This window comes from Bactrocera tryoni, chromosome 4, assembly GCF_016617805.1.
Source record: "Bactrocera tryoni isolate S06 chromosome 4, CSIRO_BtryS06_freeze2, whole genome shotgun sequence".
Taxonomy (NCBI): Eukaryota; Metazoa; Arthropoda; class Insecta; order Diptera; family Tephritidae; genus Bactrocera; species Bactrocera tryoni.
Window position 1 is genome coordinate 8,310,078 of NC_052502.1, and position 26,436 is coordinate 8,336,513.

Genomic DNA, 26,436 nt, shown 5'->3' on the forward strand with positions numbered 1-26,436 from the left:
AGCTCATGATGTGCAACAAATTAAACCGGTAAATAGGTGTGTGCGTATATACATATATGTGTGTGTGTCACGTACAGGTTATATAAACTATGGTGGCAAGTATGCATTTCCGCCATGTGGCAAAAGGAAACATTGGCCGCATTGCCGTTAAGCGACATATGTGGCAGCGTTATGCAACACTTGTGCGTGGCTAGATTTTATAACTTCACATTTCAACGGTTTGATCATTATTTACGCATAATATTTTTCTTCATTTGTAATACGCAACTTGTTGACAGCATTGCGGGCACAGTGGGGCAAATAGCAATTTTGTCGAACAAATTTTTAACAGATTTTTGTTATTGGAAACGAAATAGTAAATAAAGAATTTTATTATAAGCGGGTCAATTTATATCAAATAAAATAAATATATTGAAATTAATAAAAAAATATTTTCTGTTAAATAATATTTAAAACTAAATTTTATTTTTTTTTAACAAATTTGCTGTTTTGCTTATTTGAATTTGAGAAAAGAACTGTTTCTTGCTATTTTAAATGTTTTTATTATTTATTTTTGCGATAACGATAAAAATTTTTGTAAAAAAATATCGATTAAAATTTATCGATAAAATAAAAATTTATAGATTTTATAATTTTTTTATTTAAATTAATTTATGAGACTATAATATTTTATTTTTAATTTTTATTACTTTTTAAACAATAACGATTAGAATTTCTAAAATATATTTTTTTAATTTTAATATATTACGATAACTATAAAAATTATAATCATAAAATATCGATTAAAAGCTATCGATAAAAATAAAACTTTATACATTTCATAATATTTTTAAATTATTTTTTTTATTTTACGTCATTGTTAAATTCAATTATGCGACTATAACATTTTATTTTCAATTTTTATTACTACTTAAACGATAACGATACAAACCACACTAATAAAAATCGATTAAAATTTATAAAATATTTTTCTTTTTAACTTCATATATAACGATAATTAAAAAAATTACAATCATAAAATATCGATAAAGATTTATCGATAAAAAAAATATATGTAACTTCAAATATTTTATATTTTTTTATTCACATTTTTCTTATTTTGCGTTATTGTCTATTCTATTCTATTGTAATTAATAAAAAACAATAAAATTCTACTGTTTTTTTCATCATAAATTTTTATGTTTTATTTTTACTTATAGTCAAAAACAGCTTGAGCATAACGTTGCTTGTGTGACTTTTCTCCGATAAAATTTAATCGATACCTTATGATTATAATTTGTATAGTTATCATTAAATAATAATAAAAAGTAAAGGTACATTATTATAAATTTCTAAAACGATAACTAAAAAATGATAACCATAAAATATATCGTCTAAAATTTTTAGATAAAAAATTTATGGTTTTATATTTATGAATTAATTTTAAGCTAATACTTTATCAAAATTAACGTATATGTTTTTAAAACGATAACTAAGAAATGCTAATGATGTAATATCTAAAATTTGTCGATAAAATAAAATTTTATAGTTTTTCATTTATAAATTTATTTTAATTTAATTAATTGGCAAACTAAACGTGATTATATCAATGCCTGGGTAACTTTTTAATCGATAATTTTTTATTGAATTTTTGTGCATTTATGGTATCATTTTTTTCAAATAAATAAAAAAATTCTATGGCCATTAAATAAATATCTCAAATAATAATAAAAAATATAAAAACTATTTTCATGTGGGGGCTACGTCAAGTCTAAAGTCTAAGAAATAAGCCAGCAACTATTCCAGCTTTGGAAGACAAATAAGAAATTCGGGCTATTCCGGCCGAAATGCTCAGAAAAGTTAAAAAATAATTTTAATAATACCAAAAATTAAAAATAAAACTGAGCTCCCATACTATTAATTAGATATTTTTTATGAATTTTTGAAGCGATAACCATAAAAATGATAATTGCAAGATGTCGATAAAATTTATCGAAAATAAAGCCGCACAAAACTTCGATATGATCAAGTAGATAAGAATCTCTAAATAAATGTTAACCTATAATTAAAAAAAAAATATTTTCGAAGTAAAAACATATAGCTTCTTGGAGGATCGTACTATTAGGTTGATATATAGTATGGGACTTTTGTTTTAAAAGACATTTATGAAATCATCGATTAAATAAAAATTAAAAAAAACTTTGATTCAAAATTGGACGAAAATTTTTATAGTATCTTTCTTTCTATAAAAAATTTAATCAAATAAAAATAAAAGCCAACAAAAAAGCTTATCAATATGACCCGGCGTGCTTCGCGTTAGGATAATAGATAATTAATACTAATAATAATGTTTTGAATCCAGAACTACTTTAAGAACTATTTTCAAAAGTAAACTCATCAGCAATGACATATTTTAGTTCATAATATTGTTTGAGCCACTGTACTGGAGTTAATCAAAACACATGTGCGTGGAAAATTCCGAAACTGTGAAGTCGCAGCACAACTGGCCAGTAGACTTGCAACAAAATGTTTTCTATTACAAAATATTGCTACATTGACTGCTTTTAAGTAAGTATGCACTTAAGCACATATTTGATCATTTATTCAAGTTTTTATAAGCTTCCAATACAAGCTTGCTTAGTTTCCAAATTGATTGATGTAATGTTTTTTTTGACTCGTAATCTTTGTTTTTAATTCATGTGAAATATAAAAATTATGTACTAAATGAGCTGATTCAATAGCGTTTTTATAGAGTGACATTCGTTGAGGTTATGTTGTGTTATGGGGACTTTAGATTAGCAAACCACCGCGTTGGGAAACTTCGTGAGAGATAATTGGTGGAGGTAGAATTCAAAAGTAAGTTTGAACTACATTTTCCACATTTCTTTCATATTTTGTATTTTTTATTTTATTATTAAGGTTCCCACTGTATGATACACTGGAAGAGGTATCGATAATGAGGCCACAGAGTCTGTTGAAATTCGCGTCAAGCGCAGGCATCGTAAAGGAGGACTACTCTTCGTGGATCTAGTAACTGAACTCCATCTGGTATCGCAAAGGACCAGAACTGGTCTCTGGTTGGCTCATTGGCCTGCCAGACAAATTTAACCTAACTTAACCTATTAAATAAAAACTTTCTTTCATAATCATATAGGATATTTTTTTAATTAAAGCAAATCAAATAACTAATATTGAAATTAAATATGAAAAATTGTACGATTTTCTATAGCAGAAGAGCAGAGAGCAACAGCATCGCTCAAATAACATAAAAAGAAATTGAGAAAGTAGCGAAGCGGCATTTATAACGAAATAGAAAATAAAGCGTCGCACCATACAAAAGCGTTGTTGACAAAAAGTACGCAGAAACAACGAGAGCGAAGATAATTATCGACTATTTAATTACGTCATTTACGAAAATAAGCCAATGACAAATCAAGCAGACGAAACGACGCAAACATTTATTGCCTATAGATCACACACAAAGCAAGGAGAGATAAATGTGTTTATATTTTAATTTAATTAAAATTTTTTCTGATATTTTACAAACAATATTTAATGGAAAAGTTCAGAAATTTGCATAAAAAATGTCAAAAAATCAGTTGCTCAAATAACACTATCTTCATGTGCGAGTGAGTTCGTTCATGATCTTGTAGTTTTTTGAAGAAAGCCATAGCTGCAGTGTCACGGTGCATGTAAACAAGGGTGCGAACATTACCATGACAGCCGAGTGAATGATGTGATGCACACGTGTTGCACCATTGTCCCACAGAAAATTTGTTTTTAGAGTTTTTTCGACAATATTCTGGCTATGTGCGGAGAGATTGATAGGTGTTGAAGAGATATGTGAGCTATTTAGTGATGTTGCCACTTGTGTAGGGCTAAATAAGTGAAAAGAGTTCTTCGAATAATTTTTTTTTACTTGTATAAATTATAAGGAAAAAATAATAAGAGAATTTATTTTAAAAACAAATAAAAATATTTATTCTGAATCGGAATTGAGGAATCAAATTACTGGTGCCGAAATTTACAAAATGTTTAAAAAAGGCCTTCGCTCATAATTTTTTGTCGCGAGCAAGTGTTTTTGATTGCTACAAATTATTCAAAGAGGGCCACGAACGCATTGAAGACGAACCACGTCCAGGACGGTCATCAACATCAACTGATGATCAACACGTCAATAAAATAAAAGAATTGGTGCTTGAGAATCGACGATTAACAGTCAGAGATCTTAATGTCATCGTTGAAATATCGGAAGGATCAGTGGAAATCATTTTGAAAGTTCATTTGATCCTAAGAAAAGTGAAAGCAGGATTGGTTTCAAAATCAGTATTTTTTTCCGAAAACAACGTCGCGTTAACGTCAGTGAAACAATGCTTTCCGATTACCAGGATGTCATGAAACGTATTATTACTGGCGATGAGTCTTGGATCTATGCTTGCGACCCGTAATCAATTGGTCGAATATCGTAGCAAAGGTGTGCCGACCCCGACGTCAAAGCAAGGCAAAAATCAAGGTTAAGTTGACAATTTCTTTGATTACAGAGGTGTGCTGCCAACCAAACAGTCAACAAGGCATAGTAGTTGAGTGTTATGCTTCATATATGCGAAACTTTTCGTAAGAAGAGGCCAGAATTATGGACCGACAACTCTTGGTTTTTGCACATCGTTAATGCACCGTCCCATACTGCATTGATTCTTCGTGAGGTTTTTCTCCAAATTTTGAACCAATATCGTGCAACCACCGTATTAACCTGATTTGATTTAGCTCCGTGTGACTTCTGGCTATTCAGCAAACTCAAACGACCGCTGTTGAGCAACCGTTTTGAGTCAATTGAAGACATTAAAATTGAAACACTATGCGCATTGAAGCCTATTCTGAAAGAACTGTTTCGAGGATTGGACAAAAACGATATAGGTTTTGAAGAATAAATTAAAAATTTTCAAATTAAAAAAATTGTAAAACTTTATAAAGTCATGCTTCATGACTTTTTCGTGCCTGAATTGAAGGATGCTAATGTGAATGACCTTTGGCTCCAACACGACGGTGCTACAGAGAGCATAGCCAATGAAATAATCAATTTATTGAAGGAAACTTTTGGTGAGCACATTATCTCAGGCGTGTGACTGTTGCGTGGACTCCAAAATCGGTCAATTTAGCACCGCTGTACTATTTTTTTGTCATTGGCCTACACAGATAAGCCCGAAAAAAAGTTTTTTCCTCACAAGGACTTCAGTTTGCCAGGCTAGTTTGAATGCCAGCTATATTAGTCTCAGTCTGAGGAACATTTTACATGTAGACGGGCTCATGCTGATCATATGTACATATACATATGTATACTATAGTATTTTAGAGACTCCGACGTTGCCTTCTGGGTATTAAAAAGTTTGTGGCAAACTGAAATAATAACCCTGGACCGGGTATATCTTGATTCAGGGTATAAATAAAAAATATGTCAGCAATAGTGAATAAGTATTTTCTGATGAAAATCATTTTTCATTAAAATTTTAAGTAAATGCATAATTCTGCACATACATATGTACATACGTATGTACAAAACAGTATATATTTATGAAAAACGATATTTCAAATGTGTGTTTCAAATTTTCTGCAAAATTGAATTTCAACCGTCTCCGGCAATGCGAAAACACACAAATCATATTTAATGATGCTCTATTGATGTGTGTTGTTGTAGTTGTATGGGCATATAAATGTGAGGGCATACAATATAAATGTGCATATGTATTATGTGTGTGTATGTATTGTGTAAGCAGGAAAGCGGCTGCCAAAGCATGAGACTCATTTCAATTAGCCAACAAGCGAACAAATTGAGCCTGCCACACAGACATAGCAACAAATAACACATTTTTATAGAAGAAAAAACAACAATAAATACGTACTTATTTATATAATTGTGCACATGCACGCACACATAAGCAACGGCTATACAGCGACACTTGTGAATCGCATGAAAGGCTCAGTGGCTGTCGTTTGTCACAGAATTCTGGCAATTTGCGCCTAAAAATATTTTTTATTCAAATATTTTATTTCTGTGCAGTTTCTCTACATTTCGTTTGTGTTTATATAAATATATATGTATGTGTGTGTGTGTCAAACGTGACACTCGGCGAATTTCGTGCTCGACAATAAATTAAGGGAGCTGGAAATTCCGTTAAATAGTGGCCATAATGCAGCGGCGGGTCAATTTGTTCGGCGAATTTTGCACATTATTCATGTCAGCTGGCGAGCTTAGCGCGCCGCCATGTTCGCTTTTGCAACGTAGGCGTTGCGCCGTTTTATGAACTCTACTCTGCTAAATTTCGGCAGAATTCAATATGCACTAATGCCGCTTTATTTATTGGGATTTATTTTAATTTTTCTAATGCGAAAATAATCTGTTGTCAAGGCAGCGCGCCGTTGTGGCCCAGGTGATGTGCGTGCGCGTTCTTACATTTGTGTGTGTAGGTGGGCGTTTTGGTAGTCTAGGGTGATTGAACGCCACACACTTGGCAACGAAAAAATTTTTACGATTTTTTTAGGCATATTAAGTTAATACATATATATCGAATATATGTATGTATGTATAACGAATCAGCAATTGAACTGAATATGACTGTTAATATGTACATTGATAGTTGTTAGGGTGGGTCGAAAATCGATTTTCTTTCGTTTGATATGGTGTCAAACACCTCTACGAAAATGTATCTAAGTATGAGCTCTTCAGTATGACGGGAAGGTCCTCTGCCTTACAGTTTTTTTGTTTTTTTATTATCAGATTGAAAAATTCGTAACTCGCTTCCAACTGCTCAAAAACATATGTATGTATGTACATCGTTTCATATGTATATCGTTTCAAAGGTTTTGTAAGAAATTAAATGTTCTACAAAATAATCTCCTATAATTTTTCGATTAAGTTAAGCGTTATAGAGATATGCATCGTCTAAAATCAATCAAAATAAAATATTATAATTAAAAAAATATATAAAATAATTAAAAAAAAAAATTAAAACTTTAGAAATATGAAAAAAATTTAAAAAAAAATTTAAAAATTAAAATAAATAAAAATTAAAAATAAAAAAAAATAAAAATAAAAATAAAAAATATTAAAAATAAAAATAAAAAAATTATTAAAAAAAAATAAAAAGTTATTAAAAAAAATAAATTAATTAAAAAACTTATATGAAAAAAGTAAAGGTGTTTAAGAACCTCCTCTTCAGAGTACCAACCGAAAAATATTCGATTTTTGACCCACCCTCGTAGTAATATGTACATACATTCAGCATAAACATTTTTATTTTAGTTACCGCCAGTTTGTCTGTCTGTTTCTGGCTTTTGAGCACAACTGTTGACACAAATATTCATTGGAATTTTTTTTTATAATGATTCCTGCTGACAAAACATTTCTATCTTTTAACAAAACCACTTGTGACTGCACACATATGTATGTATGTATGTACATATGTATGTACATATGTACATAAACACTTAGAAGAAATTGACATTTTAATGTGGAGTGTAAAAAGGGCGGTCGTGGAATTTTTAATTGGAATGCTTTAAACAAATAAATTATTGTACTTAAAAACACATATTTTTTAAGTATTTTTTAGAATGTATGATAGACAACTCTGTCTTTCATGTTTTTTAAATTTATTTTTCGAGTTTTTTTTTTTTAATTTATATATGTACATATGTATATATAAAACATATATATAATTAAATATATAAAGATACATACATATGTATGTATGTATGTATGTATGTACATATATGTATAAAAATTTGCTCAGGCCTTTAGTTTTCATTCCTACTAGTTCGGTAGGATGACTGAACGTGTGAGCACCGCAGTGTTTGAATATTAATCTCGAAATTGCAGGACAATCAAGAAGAAAGTGCTAAGGTGCTTCCACTTCCATTGGTTCCAAACAGCTTATACAGCTGGCGTCCGTTAACATTCTTAACGTTACAGCATAGACACAACGCCCTGTTAGAACCAACAAAACTAGGGAGCGGCAAGCTTTACTAAGGGAAATGACCTCACTGTATCTCTTACAATCAATCTTGGGGCAAAAGAATCTTGTCACAGTGCATTAACCGATTGCAGCCCATATTTGAACAAGTTTCCGCGAACCCATCTATCCAGTAGTAGAACCTATGAGGAGAAGAGATTACCGTCCTGTTACCATTCTAGAGCTAGGGTAACTTTTCTTTACAGCTCATCAGCTTTACAATTGCCTTTGATTCTGCTATGGCCTGGCACCCATACTAGTCTTATCACAAAGTAATTTGATACTATTGCCAACGGAGTTAGACTTTCCTTAACCAGTCCTAAACGTACTCAAGGCTTGTATCGCCTTCAGCCTTGCAGCTATAGGGACAGAGAAAAAGCCGTCAAAGTTGTGGTTGGCGACTCCAAGATAAAAAAGATCTGGTATAAAGTCAATTCCAGAAATGTGTTTATTTATAAAACCAGATCCTCTGAGTCTGATAGCAATTTTTGCGGCCATCCGGTCAAATCTATGGGTACTACAAGTATATGAAAAATGGCACTAAGTGGCAGGGTTTGAGTGATTAGAAGATATTGTTTTTACAATTACCTACGGTCGAAAAAAGTGGTTTCTGTAGTTCCACTCGACTATCTCTGGGACCATTACGCCACTGACGAAAATATTTTAGAAACTACAAGTATATACAAAATATCAATGTAAACATTTTACCTCCAGAGGTGATCAAATGACTGATGCCCAGAGCATACTGAAATTACGGAGGGAACACTTCTCTCACACTGCTGAATAGCAGTGAAAGCATAACACCACGAGATGGTGAATCCGATTCTCCAATCCATGACGATGGAGAGAACGTTTCATTTTCTGATCATCAAGAAATTTGAATAGAAATTACCCATTTGAAGAAGAACTGATAAAGAACATGCATGAGCTTCTTTGTAAAATATGGTCGGACGAAAGCAACTTCGCCAATTATCGTGAAATAAGCCTCCTCAGCATCGCATATAAGGCAAAGACCCGTGAAAAGAGGATCGACACACACTACTACTTCGTCGATTTCAAGACTGCTTTTGACAGCACGAAAATGAGCTGCCTTTTTGCCGCTGTCTCTGAATTTGGTATTTCAACTGATATTGAGCAATACTAAAAGCTGCGGCAGGATCGAGAATGATCTCTCCGATACCATAACGAGGTTTTAGACAAGGCGACTTCTTCAATCTACTCCTGGCGAGAATAATTCAAGGTGCAGATCTGAACAGAGAAGGTACTCTTGCCAAAAGGTGCTACTTCGGACTGAGTAGGCAATTGAGAAGAAAAATCCTCTTTCGACGAACAAAGACCAAACTCTATCAGTCAGGAGGAAGGGGAAGATTTCCACAGCGTTGGAAAGACCAGGTTGAAAAGCACCTGGCTACACTTGGAATCTTCAACTGGCGCCAAATAAAGAAGAAGAAGTAACACACAATAATATTAGAGAGAACAATCTCTAGAACCAATCAAAACTTTTCAACATTCATGAGTTGAAAATCAATCAAATTCGCTTTATGCTATGCTACAAGTACATAGACAGTTGATTAATTAAAGAATTGTATTCTTCTTTCACAAAAGCTTAGAGTTGATGCGATGCCACCATACCATAATTAACCAAAAATACAGGCGACACCTCAAACCATACCGGAAATTTTTTTTTTAGCTATTTATAAAATTTGAGTTTTTATTTTTTTTCTTTTTATACTTTGCTAGCAGTTAATTTTCAGGTTTATTGCGCTCCCACAACTCACCCGCTTGCCACTTGACATTCTAAATTGTCAAAACGTGACTTTGTGCCATACATTGAAGTGTTTTTGTTAAATTCGGCGTTACGTCGCGTACGTTCGAATGTGACATTGAGTGGTTTTAATTGAGAGGTGCTCCGCTGCGTTTATTTTTTGACATTTAACGCTTTCCGTAGCAAAAAAATAGAAATGTTCGCGTATCACATTAGGGTGTTCAGTGTTTTTTGGAGAGCGTATGTATTTCGTTTTCAATAAAGCAATATTTTGTGCATTAGTGGACTCAGCTTAATATTTTCGATGAGCAAGTGTTAGCATAACCAATTAAAAAATTCGTTTTCAGTTTCACTCAGCTGACTTATACCTTACACACGCTGAGTATACAAATTTATATATCGTCACCTAAAATGCAAAACAACGTATCATCAAAAAATATGAGTTGAGTTTTTTTGTTGTTTACTATTCACTACATTATATTACATATACATACATATGTATGTGGTATCAAATTTTCAGCTTCCGCTGTCAGATATAACCATTTCATAACCAAAACTAAAATTGTATGGTAACACTATATAACCACTTTATAACCAAAAGTCAAATTTTGTTTCAATATGAGTGTTTTCTAATGCTTCGTTTTTCCTTCGCCTGTAAACTTATGAAAAGTGATGTTACGTGATTTTGCATTTTACATATACATATACTCCTAAAGATATATTTAATAACGGTTTTGCCATTTCCATGCCACAAGTTTTTAGTGAAAGCTAAAAGAAAACGGTTATGTTATGGATAGTGATTAGTTTCTACCCATTTTCTATACAAATTGTCTTAACTGATGCTTTGCTTCCTCTGGAGGAAGTCATTAAGAAATTAAATATTAATCAAATTAACAGAGAAATGTTTTTGGAAGACAAAGGCTTCAAAACAAGCATGGGTTTCGCCAAAGCTTAAAGTGTGGCGAATCGAACAAGCAACAGGCGTTACTAAATGGAGTTGGAATGAGTAGAGTTTATACTACTACAGTGATGTACAGCTTAGATTTAGCTTCAATTTACGTGCGCTTTCAGTTGCATACCTTTTTTGTTATGAGAGCAGTGATCGCACATAGCGAGCAGAGTAGTGACGGATCGAAGACTACTTTTATGCTCATAAATTAGGAGAATTATGTAGCTTAAAATCACGTCGATTATTTTTATATACATACATGCACGTATGTATGTATATGCAGTTAACTAATTGTAATAGATATGTTACAATTTGGGGCATTCAAAAAAAAGTTTTATAATTGTTTAAAGTGCGAACATTCCACTTTACAGCAAAAAAATGCAACTAACTAGTAAAGCATCATACTTATGTATATGTATATCATAAAAGTACAACTGTGCAATAGATTTATAGTTGCATACCTACGAATAAACAGTATGCGTCGTAAGTGAAGGTGCTCGAGAAATATGCCACCTATAACCGCATTAGCGGTGTCTACGCCAATGAATATTTTGAGATTACTAAGTATGCGTCGTAAGTGAAGGTGCTCGAGAAATATGCCACCTATAACCGCATTAGCGGTGTCCACGCCAATGAAGAAGTTTCTGACAATACTACGAGTACAGTGGATGAAAACAAATAATTAATTTGCTCTCAAACAAAAACTCTTTTTCATGGGTTTTGAAATTTCTAAATCGCTTTTTTATTTTGTGAAATATTATGACCTACCCAGAACTTTTTCCCCAAAGTTTCAAGGCAACCGCAACAAAAAGGATAGAATATACAACCTTTGGGCCAGAGGTCCATCAGACTATACCGGTTGGGATTTAAATTTTTGATAGCGTTTTTCTAGAAACATCATATTCATAAACTGGTGAAGTGATCTTAATAATATTTTTCACAGTTATTACACAAATACGGCATTTGAAAAATATATAAAAGACGGATAATGAAATCTCGATTATCACTTTATCATGCGAGAGTATAAAATGTTCGGTGACACCCGAACTTAGCCCTTCCTTACTTGTTTATTTTGTGAAATACTATGACCTATCCAGAACTTTTTCCCCAAAGTTTCAAGGCAACCCCAACAAAAAGGATAGGATATACAACCTTTGGTAGAGCGTTTTTCTAGAAACATCATATTCATAAACTGGTGAAGTGATCTTAATAATATTTTTCACAGTTATTAAACAGAAAGACCTCGTGATCGGTGATCGAACGAGTTCCAATTATTTTTTTCTATATATTACGTTTATCTGCGATCTGTACTCGTCTACTAACTGATGAAATTTAATTTTAGATGCCTTTCGCCTGTTATGCTGACCAGCGCGAGGAGACGCGTTGCGTTTTGATATGTTCGGAAGTTGGACATAAGTAAGCAATTTATTATATAAAAAAAATCCATGAAAATATGCATTTTTCTGGCCGTCGAAATTCACATAATCCGTTAATAAAGAAAAAAGAAACAGAGAACTTCTCTACAAAACAACAACAAAGTAATCGAAATTTCGTAAATATAATTTTCAAAAAATAATTAGAAACTTCCAAATTACTAAAAATAATTGCTAACGAAGATTCTAAAGTCATTCAAAAATTGTTTAGAACTTCGAATCTTCTGAAAGTAGTGTAGACATGTCAGATTTAACCAGCTCAGATTTCGGATGACATTTTTTGCCCTTGCCTCATTAACATTTCTCTTTGTAGGTCTGAACCTAAAAATTTAAGCATACAAATGTTAACGAGAATTGTTGAATTTTTTTCACAATGAATTTGTAATTTGGCTTTCTCCTATATACCCAATCGAAATAAAGATGTTATATACAAGTAATAGAAGTTAGATAGAAAATAATTGAGCTTTTGAACTGAGACCTTTAGTCTATTGTGCCCTTTCCTATATCACATATGGTCACAAAGATCCAGCACTCTGAACAATTCCAGCAGCTTGCTGTTCGCGATAGAGGTGATGCGATTCCTGTCCACGCAGATGCATCCAAGGGACTTGAGCCTGCTTCTACAAAGTGCTGGGCAATCTTGAATCAGTTGTTCTGTAGTTTTCGGTTCCGTAAGTCATATAACAATATAACATTTTCCTCTGGATCGAATTATTTTAGCGAAAAAGATCATATCACCTAATGACCTCGCTAATTAGTGGTTTCTTTCAGGGCATTGAATATTATGAGGTTTCCTATGGAGAAAGTAAATTTTTAAAACTTCAAGAGAAGACGTGAAATTGTCCACAAGCAAAAGTTTCAGTCATACTCCGTGTTTTTAATAAATTATGAATTTGTTGCTGTTTATGTAAAGGAATATTATACAACTGCGGTCTGGAGTTTTCACTGTTGCTCAGTGTTAAAGCCGGAAAAGTTAAAAGCTGTACCACGACTTATTTAACACACTGTATTGTATGACTGAAAGTGCAAATGAACTATGCGTAGTTTTCAAATAATTTAATCAAGCAGGCGTTTTAGTGGCATGCGTTTCGACGCCTCCGATGTGTAACCGCTTCATCAGATATGCTGACACCCAATTACGTAAGTATGTCAAAAAGTAGTTTCTGACACTGTATTAATAAATAATTTAATTAAAATTATGAAGTTAAGTTTTTCGTGCTTATTTATGTATAGTTATGTATGTATAGAGAGGCTGATGCAAAATATTTTAAGTTTTAACAGTTTTCTATATAAAAATAAATGAGGAAAATATAGCAGCCGTAGTTGAGAGTGTACACGAAGATCGTAGAGAGGCAATTCGGCACCGTTTAGACTAACGTATGGAATCGACGTCGCGTATTTAACGTCGAGATCTTAAATTGTAAGCGTATAAAATACAGCTTGTGCAAGAAGTGAAGCCGTTCGATCTTTTTAAGCGACATCGCTTCGCTCTACTGGCTGTTGAAAGGTTCCAAGGAGATTCGACGTTTTCGAACCAAATTTTGTTTAGCGATGCGGCACACTTCTGGCTCAATGGGTATGTAAACAAGTAAAATTGCCGCATTTGGGACGAAGGGCAACCTAAAGATATTCAAGACTGCCATTTGATTCAGAAAAAAACGGTTTGGTTTGGTTTGCGGAATCATCGGTCCATATTTCTTCAAAAATGATGCCGGTGAGAACGTAACTGTCAATAGCGACCATTATCTCGTAATGACAACCGACTATTTGATGCCTAAAATTGAAGCTCACGATCTTGGCGACATTTGGTTTCAACAAGACGGCGCCACTTCCAACACATCGCATCAATCAATGGATTTATTGATAGAACTCTTCGGTGAGCAGATAATTTCAAGTTTTGGACCCATCGATTGACTACCAAGAATGTGTGATATCGCACCATTAGACTTTTTCCTGTGGGGATATGTAAAGTCTAAACTCTATGCGGACTATCGCGCTTCGATTTAGGCTTTGATGCCAAATATCATGCGTGTCATTCGTCAGTTAAAGCTGTGAAATGTCAGCTGTTTTCAGTTACCAGTCGAAATGCTCGAACGAGTCATCGTAAATTGGACTTAACGGATGGACCATCTGACAAGTAGCCGCGGCCAACATTTGAAAGAGATAATCTTCAAAAAATAAATGCCAAAGAATGTTCTTTCGAATGATAATCATCATTCCCCATTAAATATGAAGTTGCTTTCTTTAAAAAAGTAGGGAACCTCGAAATGGATCACCTTTATATATATATAGTATCGTCTTTAACTCCGTTTGGAGCGGAAAATTGGAGAGAATAAATCAGTGCTAAAGCAATAAATACGTGAGTTTTTCTTTAAAAAGTTTTGGGTTTAGATTTCTAATGATACTCATGAAATTATTAGTGAATAAGAGCCAGCACGAATGCCACTTCCAGTAGTAATTTTAAGTACCCAAAACGATTACTTTTGTACTATTTTTTTACTGTCATTAACTTTCTTTTGCAGTAAATTATATTTTTATTGTTTGACTTACATACTTATGTATTTGCCATTGTCTCGAAAGCTCAAAATTTTTGCACATTAAGGCGAAAGTTATGAACTCTTAATTGATATTATATGTGTGTACATATGAATATGTAATGATTTCTCTTTGGAACAAGCAGTAATTTCTGTGGGAATATGAATATAAATAAGTAATGTTTATACAGAATAACTGTAAGCTGTGAAATGTCAGCTGTTTTGAACCCAGTGGCTGACGGATGACGAGAACTATGCCGAGCGTTGGTAAATAAGTAATGAATATGAAATATATGTATAAGTAGAGTTGGTATATATTGGTGTAGCACCACCTGAGAGCTTCGCTATATGTTATTTTATGCAAATTATTGTTTGAGGAACATTTAAGCAAAAACCTAGGGGAAAGGTGGAGCACACGTTAGAGGCAACACATTCATCCATATAAAGCCGCTGACTAGATTAAGTGGCAGAAGTAGAAAAGTGAAAAATTTCACCGCCAAAACTTGTGGCTGGCTGATGGCAATTTAAACGCCAGACAATGGCTGAAATTTTGCTTGACTGGTAGCAAGCTTTTCGAGCATATGAGAAAATACCTACATAGGAATATGTATGTATGTATGTATAAAAGTTCCCTATACATATGTAGGTACATTTCTAGCTGCGTGCTGGCACAATTATGGCATTTATTACCAGCATAATTTCAGGCCATTATTATTTCTTGTTTCTCATGTGTCTCTAATTTGTACCCACAATTTTACATGGTGTATGTGTGGGTGTGTGTGGCTAATGTGAGAATGGTGTTATGATGCCACAGTCTGCCACTTTGTCGACGAGAAACTCAAATTGCGGAGATCAATTTTATATTGCCTCTACAAACCAAGCAGTAAGTTGCAAGGGTTGGAAAGTATCGAGCACATTTTGAGAACAGAAGCCTACGGGTAACGTGTATATTTCAGAATATCGCGTAATCACCTTAAATATAGACAAGTTTGAGTAACGTTTATAACAAAAAAGTCATTTGACACTTTGAAATTTGAATTATGTGGGGTTTAAACGAAAGTGGGACCTCACGAGACCCCAGTTCTTGTTGTTATTACAGTGAAAAGAACGTTCACCAAAAAATTTTGACGAATGCTGTAGAGTTTACAGTCCTGGGTGGCATATAAATCCAAATCCGTAGTTTCAGAAGCTCCAATATTGTTCTTTTGTAATTTTTTACCTCTCAACCACATCTGATAACTCCTAAAAAAATTAGTTTTAGTAGCAGGTCATAGCGATGTCGCAGGCAACTGCTTAACTGATGTGTTGGCAAAGTAGAGTGGGACTCGCTGTCATCTTGCTGTTTACTCTTTGTCAACTAGACCTGCCGGGAGATTGATGAGCGCTGAATAACTCGCAGTCGCGGCAGTCGCAAGATTCTTCTGGTCCAAAGTAAATTGCTAGAGGACCAGGAAGCTTTTCGTCCTCAACAAGTATAGGCATTCTCTAATTACTGGGGTCATTTTTCAGGTACCTCAGCCTCGCTATCCCTAGAGTGAGACTGGATCGGTTGTGTGCGGTCACCTTTACCTCGGCCTGGAGCTGGGTGCACTGGACTAGTCGCAGTCACGGCAGTCGCAAGATTCTTCTGGCCCAAAGTAAATCATAAGAAAAGTTACCCTAATTTTATGAGTTATAACTTGTCCTATTGGTGTCCACGCGGTAAGGTTGAAAATCTTACAAATCTTACCGGAAACCAATATCAAAATTTGCTTAAAAGGAGTCAAGGTAAAAACATATCATTACTTTCTTCTTGATTGTCCCATATTTGCAAGATCCTATATTAATGACTTTGAGGGTCAGCTTGGGAAGTGGATGAAGGTGTCATACGAAGATATATTTATAGTTAGGAGTCACATCTACTTTAGTAGCGTCTAGACTGCTGCATAACTAGACCGTACCGATGACAGCGGTTTTCGGGTTGCCTGCGCTCCACACACGAGATCCCACTTCCTGCATCCGATTCGCATTTTTTCAAGGATCTTATCCAGTTTCGTGTAACAGACACTAATACAATACATCGTACTAAATAGAAATTAGTGAAGAATTAAGATTATTCAACGCCCAAGTCCCTCTTCTCGAACGTTGGTTCGTCTTTGATAAACGTCAAGTAACATCTTTTATACCTAGAAATCAAAGCACCCATCACGAAATTATTGTTCAAAATCTTTAGCTGAGTATTTTATAAATATTTTCGCATGTCTACAACATTATCGATTTCACTCGTCTCGCGCAACTTGTCGTGTTGGAACACATAACGCAGCATACACGTAAGTGAGTTGATTTGCTGTCGGGTGACATTTGATGGTCAGCTGACATTGTGACAAGCTGTCACGAATGGCGCAAATGTGTCATTGTCTATTATAATGTAATTTTATATGCAACTTAAGACAAATTAAATGGAAAATTATAATAAAACAGAGTTACAAAACAACTGATGGACTTTGTATTTAAAAAAAAATATAAAAAAAATGAGTTTGAAGATATAAAAAGATAGGCATATATAAAAAGGTTTCGTAAATTTTACGAACTAAATTAGGTATTTTTCAAACATAACGTATTCATATGCAAAGCTGTCGTAACTCAATTAAAAAGGGAAAGGAAGCTAAGCTGGAGCTAAATAGTGTAGTGCCTAGCTACACATCTTCAAAAAACATATAGTCACTCACATGAATGTAAGTCCAATCGTCAGTCCTTCACCCGCTTACAACCAATTATACATGGCAACCCGGTTAGTACACCGTTTTTAGAGGTGGCAACCAATATATACTATTTTTTCAAATTATGAAAATTACATAATCCTGCAACAAGTGCAGCGGCAGTTACAAAGTAACGCCCAAAATGTTGCGTTTAAAGGTTTAAATTCAAACACAAAGTTAAAATAAACATTTGAAACAGTAAAAACGACACAAAAGATCTCAACTTAACAGAGAGTTGAATGGGGGAAACCTTGAAAACACTAAAGTGGCACATAAATTCCGCTAAAATATTTTTGGAAAGCAAAGTGTAGAGAAGTGAGTTTATAAGCGTACAAATAAACTACAAAGCAGAAAAACAAAACACTTGACTTTTAAATGGAGCTTTTGATTTTACTCATGCTGTAGACAGAATGGGGGTTTCTGCTTCTTATTTTCATTAAATAGTCTACGCAAAGTGGAATGCAAATTAAAGAAAAAAGTGAAGGTGGAAATTAGTAAACGTGACTCTGTTTTCGATCACAAGGAAATAAACATTCAAATGTCAGAAGAGGAAAAGTGATTTTGTTTAAGAGTGTGGTTGCCACACTGTTCGATTTTAGTGGGACCAAAAGGCATATCACATACTGCTCCGAATATAGGGATATATTTCTATAAATTTCCGTAAAGTGTGAGGATACCCGCACTAACATCACCCTAAGCCAAGTTGTCGAGTTATGGTTGAATGTTTAGCCGGCGCTAATTCAGTAGCTGATAGCGAACGGTTCCCTTCGATGCTCTTGCGAGGTCGGAGATAATAAATGCTTTTTCAATGCGAACCGGCTCATGGAACGAGTGACCAACCCTATCCGGCAGTCGGGACAATGAACGAAAACAAAAATAACAACAACAACGACAAATGACACCTCGATGAGTAAAATTTCGACAAGAACAAGGACAAACATTACAAAGGGGCCGGAACGGGTCATTATAACGAAATCAGCTAAACACAAGCTTCTCATCTCCAGTCGAGAGACGAACAAGAGTACTACTGGTTGTACTAGCCAAAGCACACCACCAGAGACTGAAAAACAAAAGGTACCAACGAAAATATCCAAATCCTTAATATGGAACCGTCCACCTCCAAGACGATCATGAGTACCAACCAGTACACTGACAGCCAAAGGTAAGGTACAACGTGAAAAGCGAAAAAAGTATCAGAATCAAATGAGGATATCCCGGTACTAGAGGGCAGTATTTGTACTTACAGTAGATATAGTGGAGAAATACCAAAGTTTCCTGAAAAGGAAGCCATCGAACCGTCAAACCAAACTCGCAGAAGAGGAACCGTTCCCACAACGAACCATTAGAAACTGTGTGCAAAAAACTAAATATAGGCAGAGATCGACGTCAAATTGTCGAGTCTGGTACTTATCGGTGTACTCGACAACCCGGCGGATCACTGCCCGGCTTGATTTCTCGGAAACGCTGAAAGACTACAGTGACTTCAAGTGCACGCACCAGGCTTGGACTTCCTAAGGGGTAGCGTTGCTAAAAATAGCGACGCCGTAGCAGGCCTCAAACTGAAGCTTATACCCCGCAAAGAAATTAATAGACTTCGTATTCGCATTTGATTGCCGCTTTCGGAATAGACGAATGGAAACCAATTATGAAGGAGAAGCCAAATAAATCGAGCATCTGCAAAGAGTCGATGGAGGCTCTATCAAAAGCTGACAACAAATGACAAATGAGCCGAAACCGAAAACCAAACATCGCAGAAGGCATTGAAGGTCAACCCAGTCAAAGCTTATAGGGATTATATGGAAAATTTCATTATTACTTGACAGTCTATTTTGAAGGCGATAGTAAAGATTTACGCCAAAACTTCCACAACAGCCGGTTCTACGTTACCGGCATTGACCAGGATTTTAACCGGCCAAGGGCTATACTTTCGGAGTTCTAACACCGTTTGGATCGGTAAGTTTTAGATTTATATTAAAATATTTGAAACTATGGTTGCTTCTTTGTCAGTCCGGGTCAAATTTGATCACATTGCATTTTCTGTTGCAATAATGTGTCTGAACTTGGAACTGTTTTCTATATATCTTAATTTGAATCTAAATTTAGTACTTTAATTCGGCTAAAAAGTACCCATATATGTATGTACTTGTATGTATGTGCTCCATAGGAAAATAGAGTAAAAAATAAAATTTTCAAAGTTTGAAGAACAATAGGGGAGTGGTCGAACATTGAACATAACCACTTCCCAAAGTTTGAAGAATTTTTTTTTGGCACTTTTCGAACTTTTGGAAATTCAGACTATGTACACTTTAGCTTTAGTTCACTGTACATATATAATAACTTTTATAGATCATAAATATACATATGTATGTACATATTTACATGTATAAGAAATTGCTTTTGTATGCGTTGCGGCGACTCACCTGTGCGCAAAATGCTGTTAAAATTAATCCAATGAGTAAGTTTCGTTGTAGTTGTGCATGCTTGCTCTGTTGTTGTTGCTGCTGCTTACTGCATGACGTCGTCTGCATTGTTTGTTGCTGTTGCTGTGGTTGTTGTTGTTGTTGCTGATTTTGCTTTTGTATTCGAAATGTTGTTTCGTTACTCGCTTTAGATGCGCCAACTCCACAACTGAGCGTGGCCGCTTGTGTTGTTGGCAGCATTGTTGTTGCTACTGCTGTTTTTGTTGCTATTGTTGGTAGTGTAGCAGCCTTTTTGGCAGCCGAGTCGCTGCTCACTTGGTTGGCTGTCATTCGCAGACGCACAACCGTCACTTTTATTTACTTTTGAATGGAAGTGATTTTGATTTTTTTCTTTTGCTTTTTTCACTTTATTTTTTATTTCTAGCTTTTTGCTCACTTTTGTGTTGATTTGACTTTTGTTATAATTAATTTCACTTTTTTACTATTTTTTCGGGTATTTATGAATTTCTTTTGTTGCGATTATTATGTGGCCAAATGCGTTTTGCAACTTTGTGCGCTGAAATTTTACTTTTTCGAGTTGCTTTTATTGCCAAATAAAATTGTTGCTAGTTTTGTATTGCAACGATTGCATGATTTCGCGGTTTTCACTTTCATTGGAATTTTAGAAAACAATTTCGAATATATTTTTTCACTTTACTGATATGTAAAATTCGTTAGACAGCTGCTGTTTGGTGGGAAAAAAGTTGAAAATGCATTAAAATTGAAATTTGTAAATAAGACTTGGTTTGTGTCGCGTAGCAATAACCGACTGATCGAGTGGCTGAGTAATTTTTAAGCCAACCCAAGCTTAAGCGCGAGCGCAACGCTCATTTGCTCTCCTGCCAACAATGCCTTTGAATATGCTAAGTATGTATGTGTGTGCGGCATTGCTATGGCTTCTCATGCAAGTCGCTCTCGCTCTCGTGCTCTTCAACTTCATTTTACTAAATGCACAACAATTTTATTTTATTTGCTGCATACACACACAAATATTCAATTTCAATTACTTTTCACGTCAATTGCAATGTTGCCACAATTTGATCGGGAGCCACTAGAAACCAAAATTAAAAGTCACAAAAGGCATTTAATTAAAATCACTTTTATTGACGCTTCGAAAAGCGAAAAGTTGGCGCTCGCACTTAGCCAGCGCAACAAATTGTTTTGAATGACGCACTAACACAAAGAGCAGCGAGAGAGCGTGTATGTTTTGAGCCACTCACTGGCCAAATGACACTTGACTTGGCTATAAACGTCAAACTGACAGTTAAGCTAGTAAATACAAACAAAAATCACTGCTAAAAAAGCGCAGCGCTCAGCTGTGCACTGGCTCTCTCTCTCTCTCTCTCTCTTTTCCTCACTCTTTACTTCCTTTACTTTATTATTTTGCTTTGTTTTTGCTCACAATTAAAATAACTGATATTCATATTGATATTTACTATTGTTTATCCATAGACTCAGTCAACTCTGTATCCATATTTCTGCTTCCCTGCATATTTTTACAGTAAGCATTAAACCGTCAATTGCCTTAGTATTTGCATTCTAAAAACCCAATGCAGTGCGCGGCAATTAGCTGCAAATTAACTACGATTTTATTTGCTTTCCGTTAAGCAAATAGCAATTAATATTATTTGTGGCATATTTCGTTAGAATTCGCTGAAATTTCCGTGCCACTCTGTAACTGTTTACAAGCGTGTTTCGCCACTGTCCGTCCGTTTGCATCGTGTGATAATTAGCTATTTGCACGGCACTGTTAATTAGTAGTGAAAATTATTCTCGCATAAAAATTGCGATTTTATTGTTGTCAAAGTTAAATCAGTCGCTGAAATCGCGAGCTGCGAGTCGCAATATTATTTACTAAAATATTCATAATTTCTAGATGTGACTGAAATGTTGCTAATTAGTTGCTGGAGATGCTTTATTCTCGCAGACATGACATTTTTATTTCGAAAATTTATATTTTAAGGTGTGTAAAGCGGGTTTTTTATTGATATTTTGTTTAGCAGTGAGATTAACTGTCATAATTTTATAAGTAAAAATCGTGATTTAGTGGAATTGTAATAGTTTAGAATAGATTTGATACAAACGACGCCATATTTTTTCGCGCTTTTGACATTTCTTTTCAGTAAGATCTGGAAAGATATATGTACGATCCAACAACGAATCAAAATTATTAAAATTTACTATCGAAATTCGAAGTCAGTGGCCTCAACTTTAAGAGCGCTACATTCAAGTTATGGTTGTCATAATCATTCTGTCAGATCAAAAATTTAGCGTCTCGAGGAAAAATTCAAATCCACTAGCACAGTACAAAACGTTCCGATGCCAGTGCGATAAAGAACTGCCCGTAGTGTCGAGAATATTGCTGACGCTAGCGCATCAATTGAGGAAGACCCAAATAAGTCTCTCACACGTGGTTCTCAAGCGTTGAGCATCTCTGTGACGTCGTTGTGGCTTATTTGCGAAATGGCCTACATCCTTACAAGATCAAATTGACGCAAGAACTGAAGCCGATTGATCACCAGAATCGTCGTGTGTTCGTGAATTGGGCTAAGCAAAATCTTGAAAATTATCCGAATTTTCATTGAAAAATCATCTTCAGCGATGAGGCTAATTTCTTGAAAAATGGCTTGGTCAATAAGCAAAATATGAGTTATTGCTCAGGCAACAATCTACAAGTACTCCATGAGTCACCATTGCATCCGGGTTTGGTGCGGTTTATGGGCCGGCGGCGTGATTGGGACGTATCTCTTCCGTGATGATCAAGGCCGGCACGTTGCTGTGAATGGGAATCGCTATCGCTCAATGATAACATTAGAGACGCTCTAAAGATATCAACAGAACATGCACATTATTTCACAAATATTTAGGTGTGAGAAAGCTCTGTGCAAAGTTACTCCCGTCTAAGCTCACTTTTGACCAAGAACAATGACGAGTTGATGATTCGGACCACTGTATGGAGATGTTCAAGCGTAATAAAGCTGAGTTTTCGCGTTGATATGTGACAATGGATGACTCATGGATCCAATATTTCACTCCGTAGTCCAATCGACAACCATCCGTGCGGACTGCACAAGAAGAACTCGCCCCAGAGCGTGAAAAAACACGCAACAGTCGACTGTGAAGGTTATGGCGTTTATAATTTTCGATTGACAACCTTGTATACTTTTTGTTGACCACCTTGAAAAATGAAGGACCATCAACTGTGACAATTACAACGTGTTGTTGAATCGTTTGAAGGACGAAATCTCCAAAAAACGGTCGCATTTGAAGAAACCGAAAGCTCTGTTTTACCAAGACAATGTACCGTGTCACAAGTCTATGAAAACGATGTCAAAAATCCATGAATTGGACTTCGAAATGCTTTCGCATCCCACGTATTCTCCAGATCTGGCCACCAGCGGCAATCTTCTGTTCTCAGATCTCAAAAGAATTGTTGCTGGGAAGAAATTTTCGTCGAATCAAGATGCGATTGCCGAAACTGAGGCCTATTTTGAAGCAGATATCAAATCGTACTAAAAATGGTATCAAAAGTTGGAGGGTCTCTATAATCAGTGCCCTTCAAGGAAGCTATTTTTAAATAAAAACAACGAATTTTGCTAAAAATGTTTTTTCAGTATGGTGGGCCTGTTAAATCAGGTGATGAAGGAAAGCAGGCCCCAACATTTTTATGTACATACCTCGCTCAGTACAATTTAAAATAAAAATGTAATTTTTTTATTCGGAGTAAAAATTCCCTGGTATTTGTCTTATATGTATGTACCTTCTCCTCTGAATAATACTCGTACTCGATGAAGATTAGTCAAGCTACTTTTTAAACAATTTTTCAGTCAACTATTTAGCTGGAATTGCTGTTTGAAAATGTCTTTATATAGACTAAATTGTTATAATCCAGATTTGTATTAAAGATGTTAGGCCTCCATAAAGTAGTTACTAAGTTCTTGATGTAAAAAAAAAATAAGAGGAGAGCTTAATATCGACGATTCGACTTGAGAGAGACAATATTTATAGGGATAAAGTCAAAATTGAAAGATAATTTTTGGGAACATATGTATGTATGTATTTCGTGGCATAGTCTAAAATGCCAGAATTAGAGAAAACTTTTTTCTGGACCAAGTTTGATATGAAAATTTATAGGGTCGTGAATGTGTCGATATTGAGGGTTATTTTTACAAGGTTAGGTTATGTCTATCTGGCAGGCCAATGAGCCACGCATAGACCAGTTTTCGTCCATTGCGATACCAGATGGAGTTCAGTTACTAGATGCTTGGGCTTGACGCGAATTTTAACAGACTCTCGGGCCTCACTATCGATACGTCCTCTAGTGTAACATACCGTGGGGACCTCAGATGTTTACAGATGTTAGATGCTTATTTTTACTAAGGGCCAACAATACTTGACAATCATCTGCTACATACATACATATCAGGCTAGTCAAAATAAATACCTGTGGCAGAAACAAGGTCTGCCGATGTAAAGTTTATATCGAAAAGTACTACGTGCAGACAATGATACTAACATTCAGTTAAACAATCAGGCAGTCAGCTAGAGCAAACCAGTTATCGGCATCACAACAAATGGATTTTTGCATGATCGCTTTTGATCGAGAACCCACATTGCGAGGGGCTGGCAGCCAGCCTTACATACAGTCATTCATATGTATGTATATCTGACAATGCGTCGCGCATAGGTAAACAATCATAATAGTAAAACTCGTAAAATGGTTAAATGAAATATATTTAAAACAACACAGATCGCACTCGAGTGCTGCGACGACAGGCAAGAGTGTTAAGAGACTTGCAGAGCAAAGTCATGAGGAAACTGGAATGTCAGGCAAAGGCAACGGTGAATAAAACAAAAAAATGTAAATGCAAGTTAATAAGAATTAATATGAAAAGCAAGAAATGCCATACAATGAGTGCAACAACAGCGCTGCACAGCACTTACATACATACGTACTTATATATACACATGCTCGTATAGGTTCATATGCAAATATGTATGTATGTATGTATGTATGTTGATGCAAGCTAAGTACAATGCAATTGCCTGTTGTTGTTTATGTCGAATTGCCAACCGACGGGCCAAGTGTGAGCTGAATAAAGGCAGGTAAAATTAGTGAGTGAGTGGGACACCGTGTTGGGCGGAACGTCAAACACACATGTACGAGTACATATGCATATGCATGTATGTACATACATATATGTGCGTGCGTCATACTGGTATTGCTGGCAGTAAGCTGAGTTATGTTGTAGTGAGCGGCATATTTTGAAGTCGAATTGCTTTTCGCTGTTTCTGTTATTATTGTGCGGCTGTGCGCTGTACGAGCGCTTACTAACGATGTACTACGTGTGTGTTTGTGGCTGCCTGCCTACCGATGAGAAGCGGTTATGGTTTGAAGTATCTGGCAAAACGTGTTTGCCCGCTCGCTTGCCTTTGCCTCCGGCTGCCTGTTGCCCGCCCGTCGCTGTCGGCCAACATTGAATTTGGGACAAGATTTTTAAATTTTATTTAAAACAACTAATAACAACAACAACACTGACAACGGCAACAACCGCAAAATGCGCGATGGGCAAAATGTAAAGTTGGCAATAAAAAATGATTTAAAATTAAGTTATAAGTACCTACAACAAGTTGGCTGCTGCGCCAAAACAGGTAAGCGCCGATTTTTTGGTTTTGATTTGGGAAATTTTCAAATGGGTTTCAGCGAAACTTCGGTAATTTTTGGTGGAAAAAATACAATTTTTGTATAATTAATTATTTTAAGTAAAATTTGGTAGTCACATTACTTTATAAATATTAATTATAATAAGGCTGAGGAGTAAGGGCTGTTGATTTCAAAACTTTTCGTCGAAATTAGCGCTTTTTGGCGCTGGATCTGATTGAAAGAATATCAAAACAAGAAAAAACGTTAACTTCGGTAGCAACGAAGACATGTATTACATGTCTTCTAAAAATACGAGATATTTCTTAGAAGAACTTGATGATCGTGCAGTTTTTATGCCCGCTATATGCTATAGTGATCGGATCTGGAAAATTTCTTCGGATATTGCACAATTGCCTTAAACAATAACTTATGTCAAATTCCTTGATGATATCTCGTCAAATGAAAAAGTTTTCCTTACAAGTACTATGCTATAGTGGTTCGATGTCGGCGGTTCCGATAAAAGGGCAGCTTCTTGAGGAAAAAAGACGTATGCAAAATTTCCGATGGATATCTCAAAAACTGTAGGATAATTTTATAGAACTTCCGACGTTTCTATCTGGCTGTTATAAAGTTCGGGGCAAACTTAATAAACCCTGTTGAGGGTTTTATACTTATGTCCTAAGCAGTCAGTTTTTCGAAAATATTGTTCTCCCTTAAAGTACAAGAACACTTTACTGGTGATTTTGAGACACCAATATTATACTCGTATAATATATGTAAATATAAATTTTATTTTAATGCCAACTTTGAGCGAAGATTTCGTAAATCTTCTAAAAAAAACCATTAGTGTCTGTATTTTTTAGTCCCGTTGAAACTTTCGATTGTAGTTTTCTGAAGAGAGAAATTAGGAGGGACTGCTGCAGACATCTTGT

General features: G+C 35.1%; 1 protein-coding gene across 3 annotated transcripts in view; it reads right to left on the bottom strand.

Moving 5' to 3' along the window:
* LOC120773437 (tyrosine-protein phosphatase 10D-like) overlaps positions 1-26,436 on the bottom strand; it is a 179,185-nt gene that overhangs the window by 150,080 nt on the left and 2,669 nt on the right. For all 3 annotated transcript variants that reach the window (XM_040102319.1, XM_040102318.1, XM_040102320.1), the window contains exon 2: positions 19,822-20,545. In XM_040102319.1, coding sequence (XP_039958253.1) covers positions 19,822-20,151 — 330 coding nt within the window. In that variant the 5' untranslated portion in view covers positions 20,152-20,545. The remainder of the gene's footprint in view (positions 1-19,821; positions 20,546-26,436) is intronic.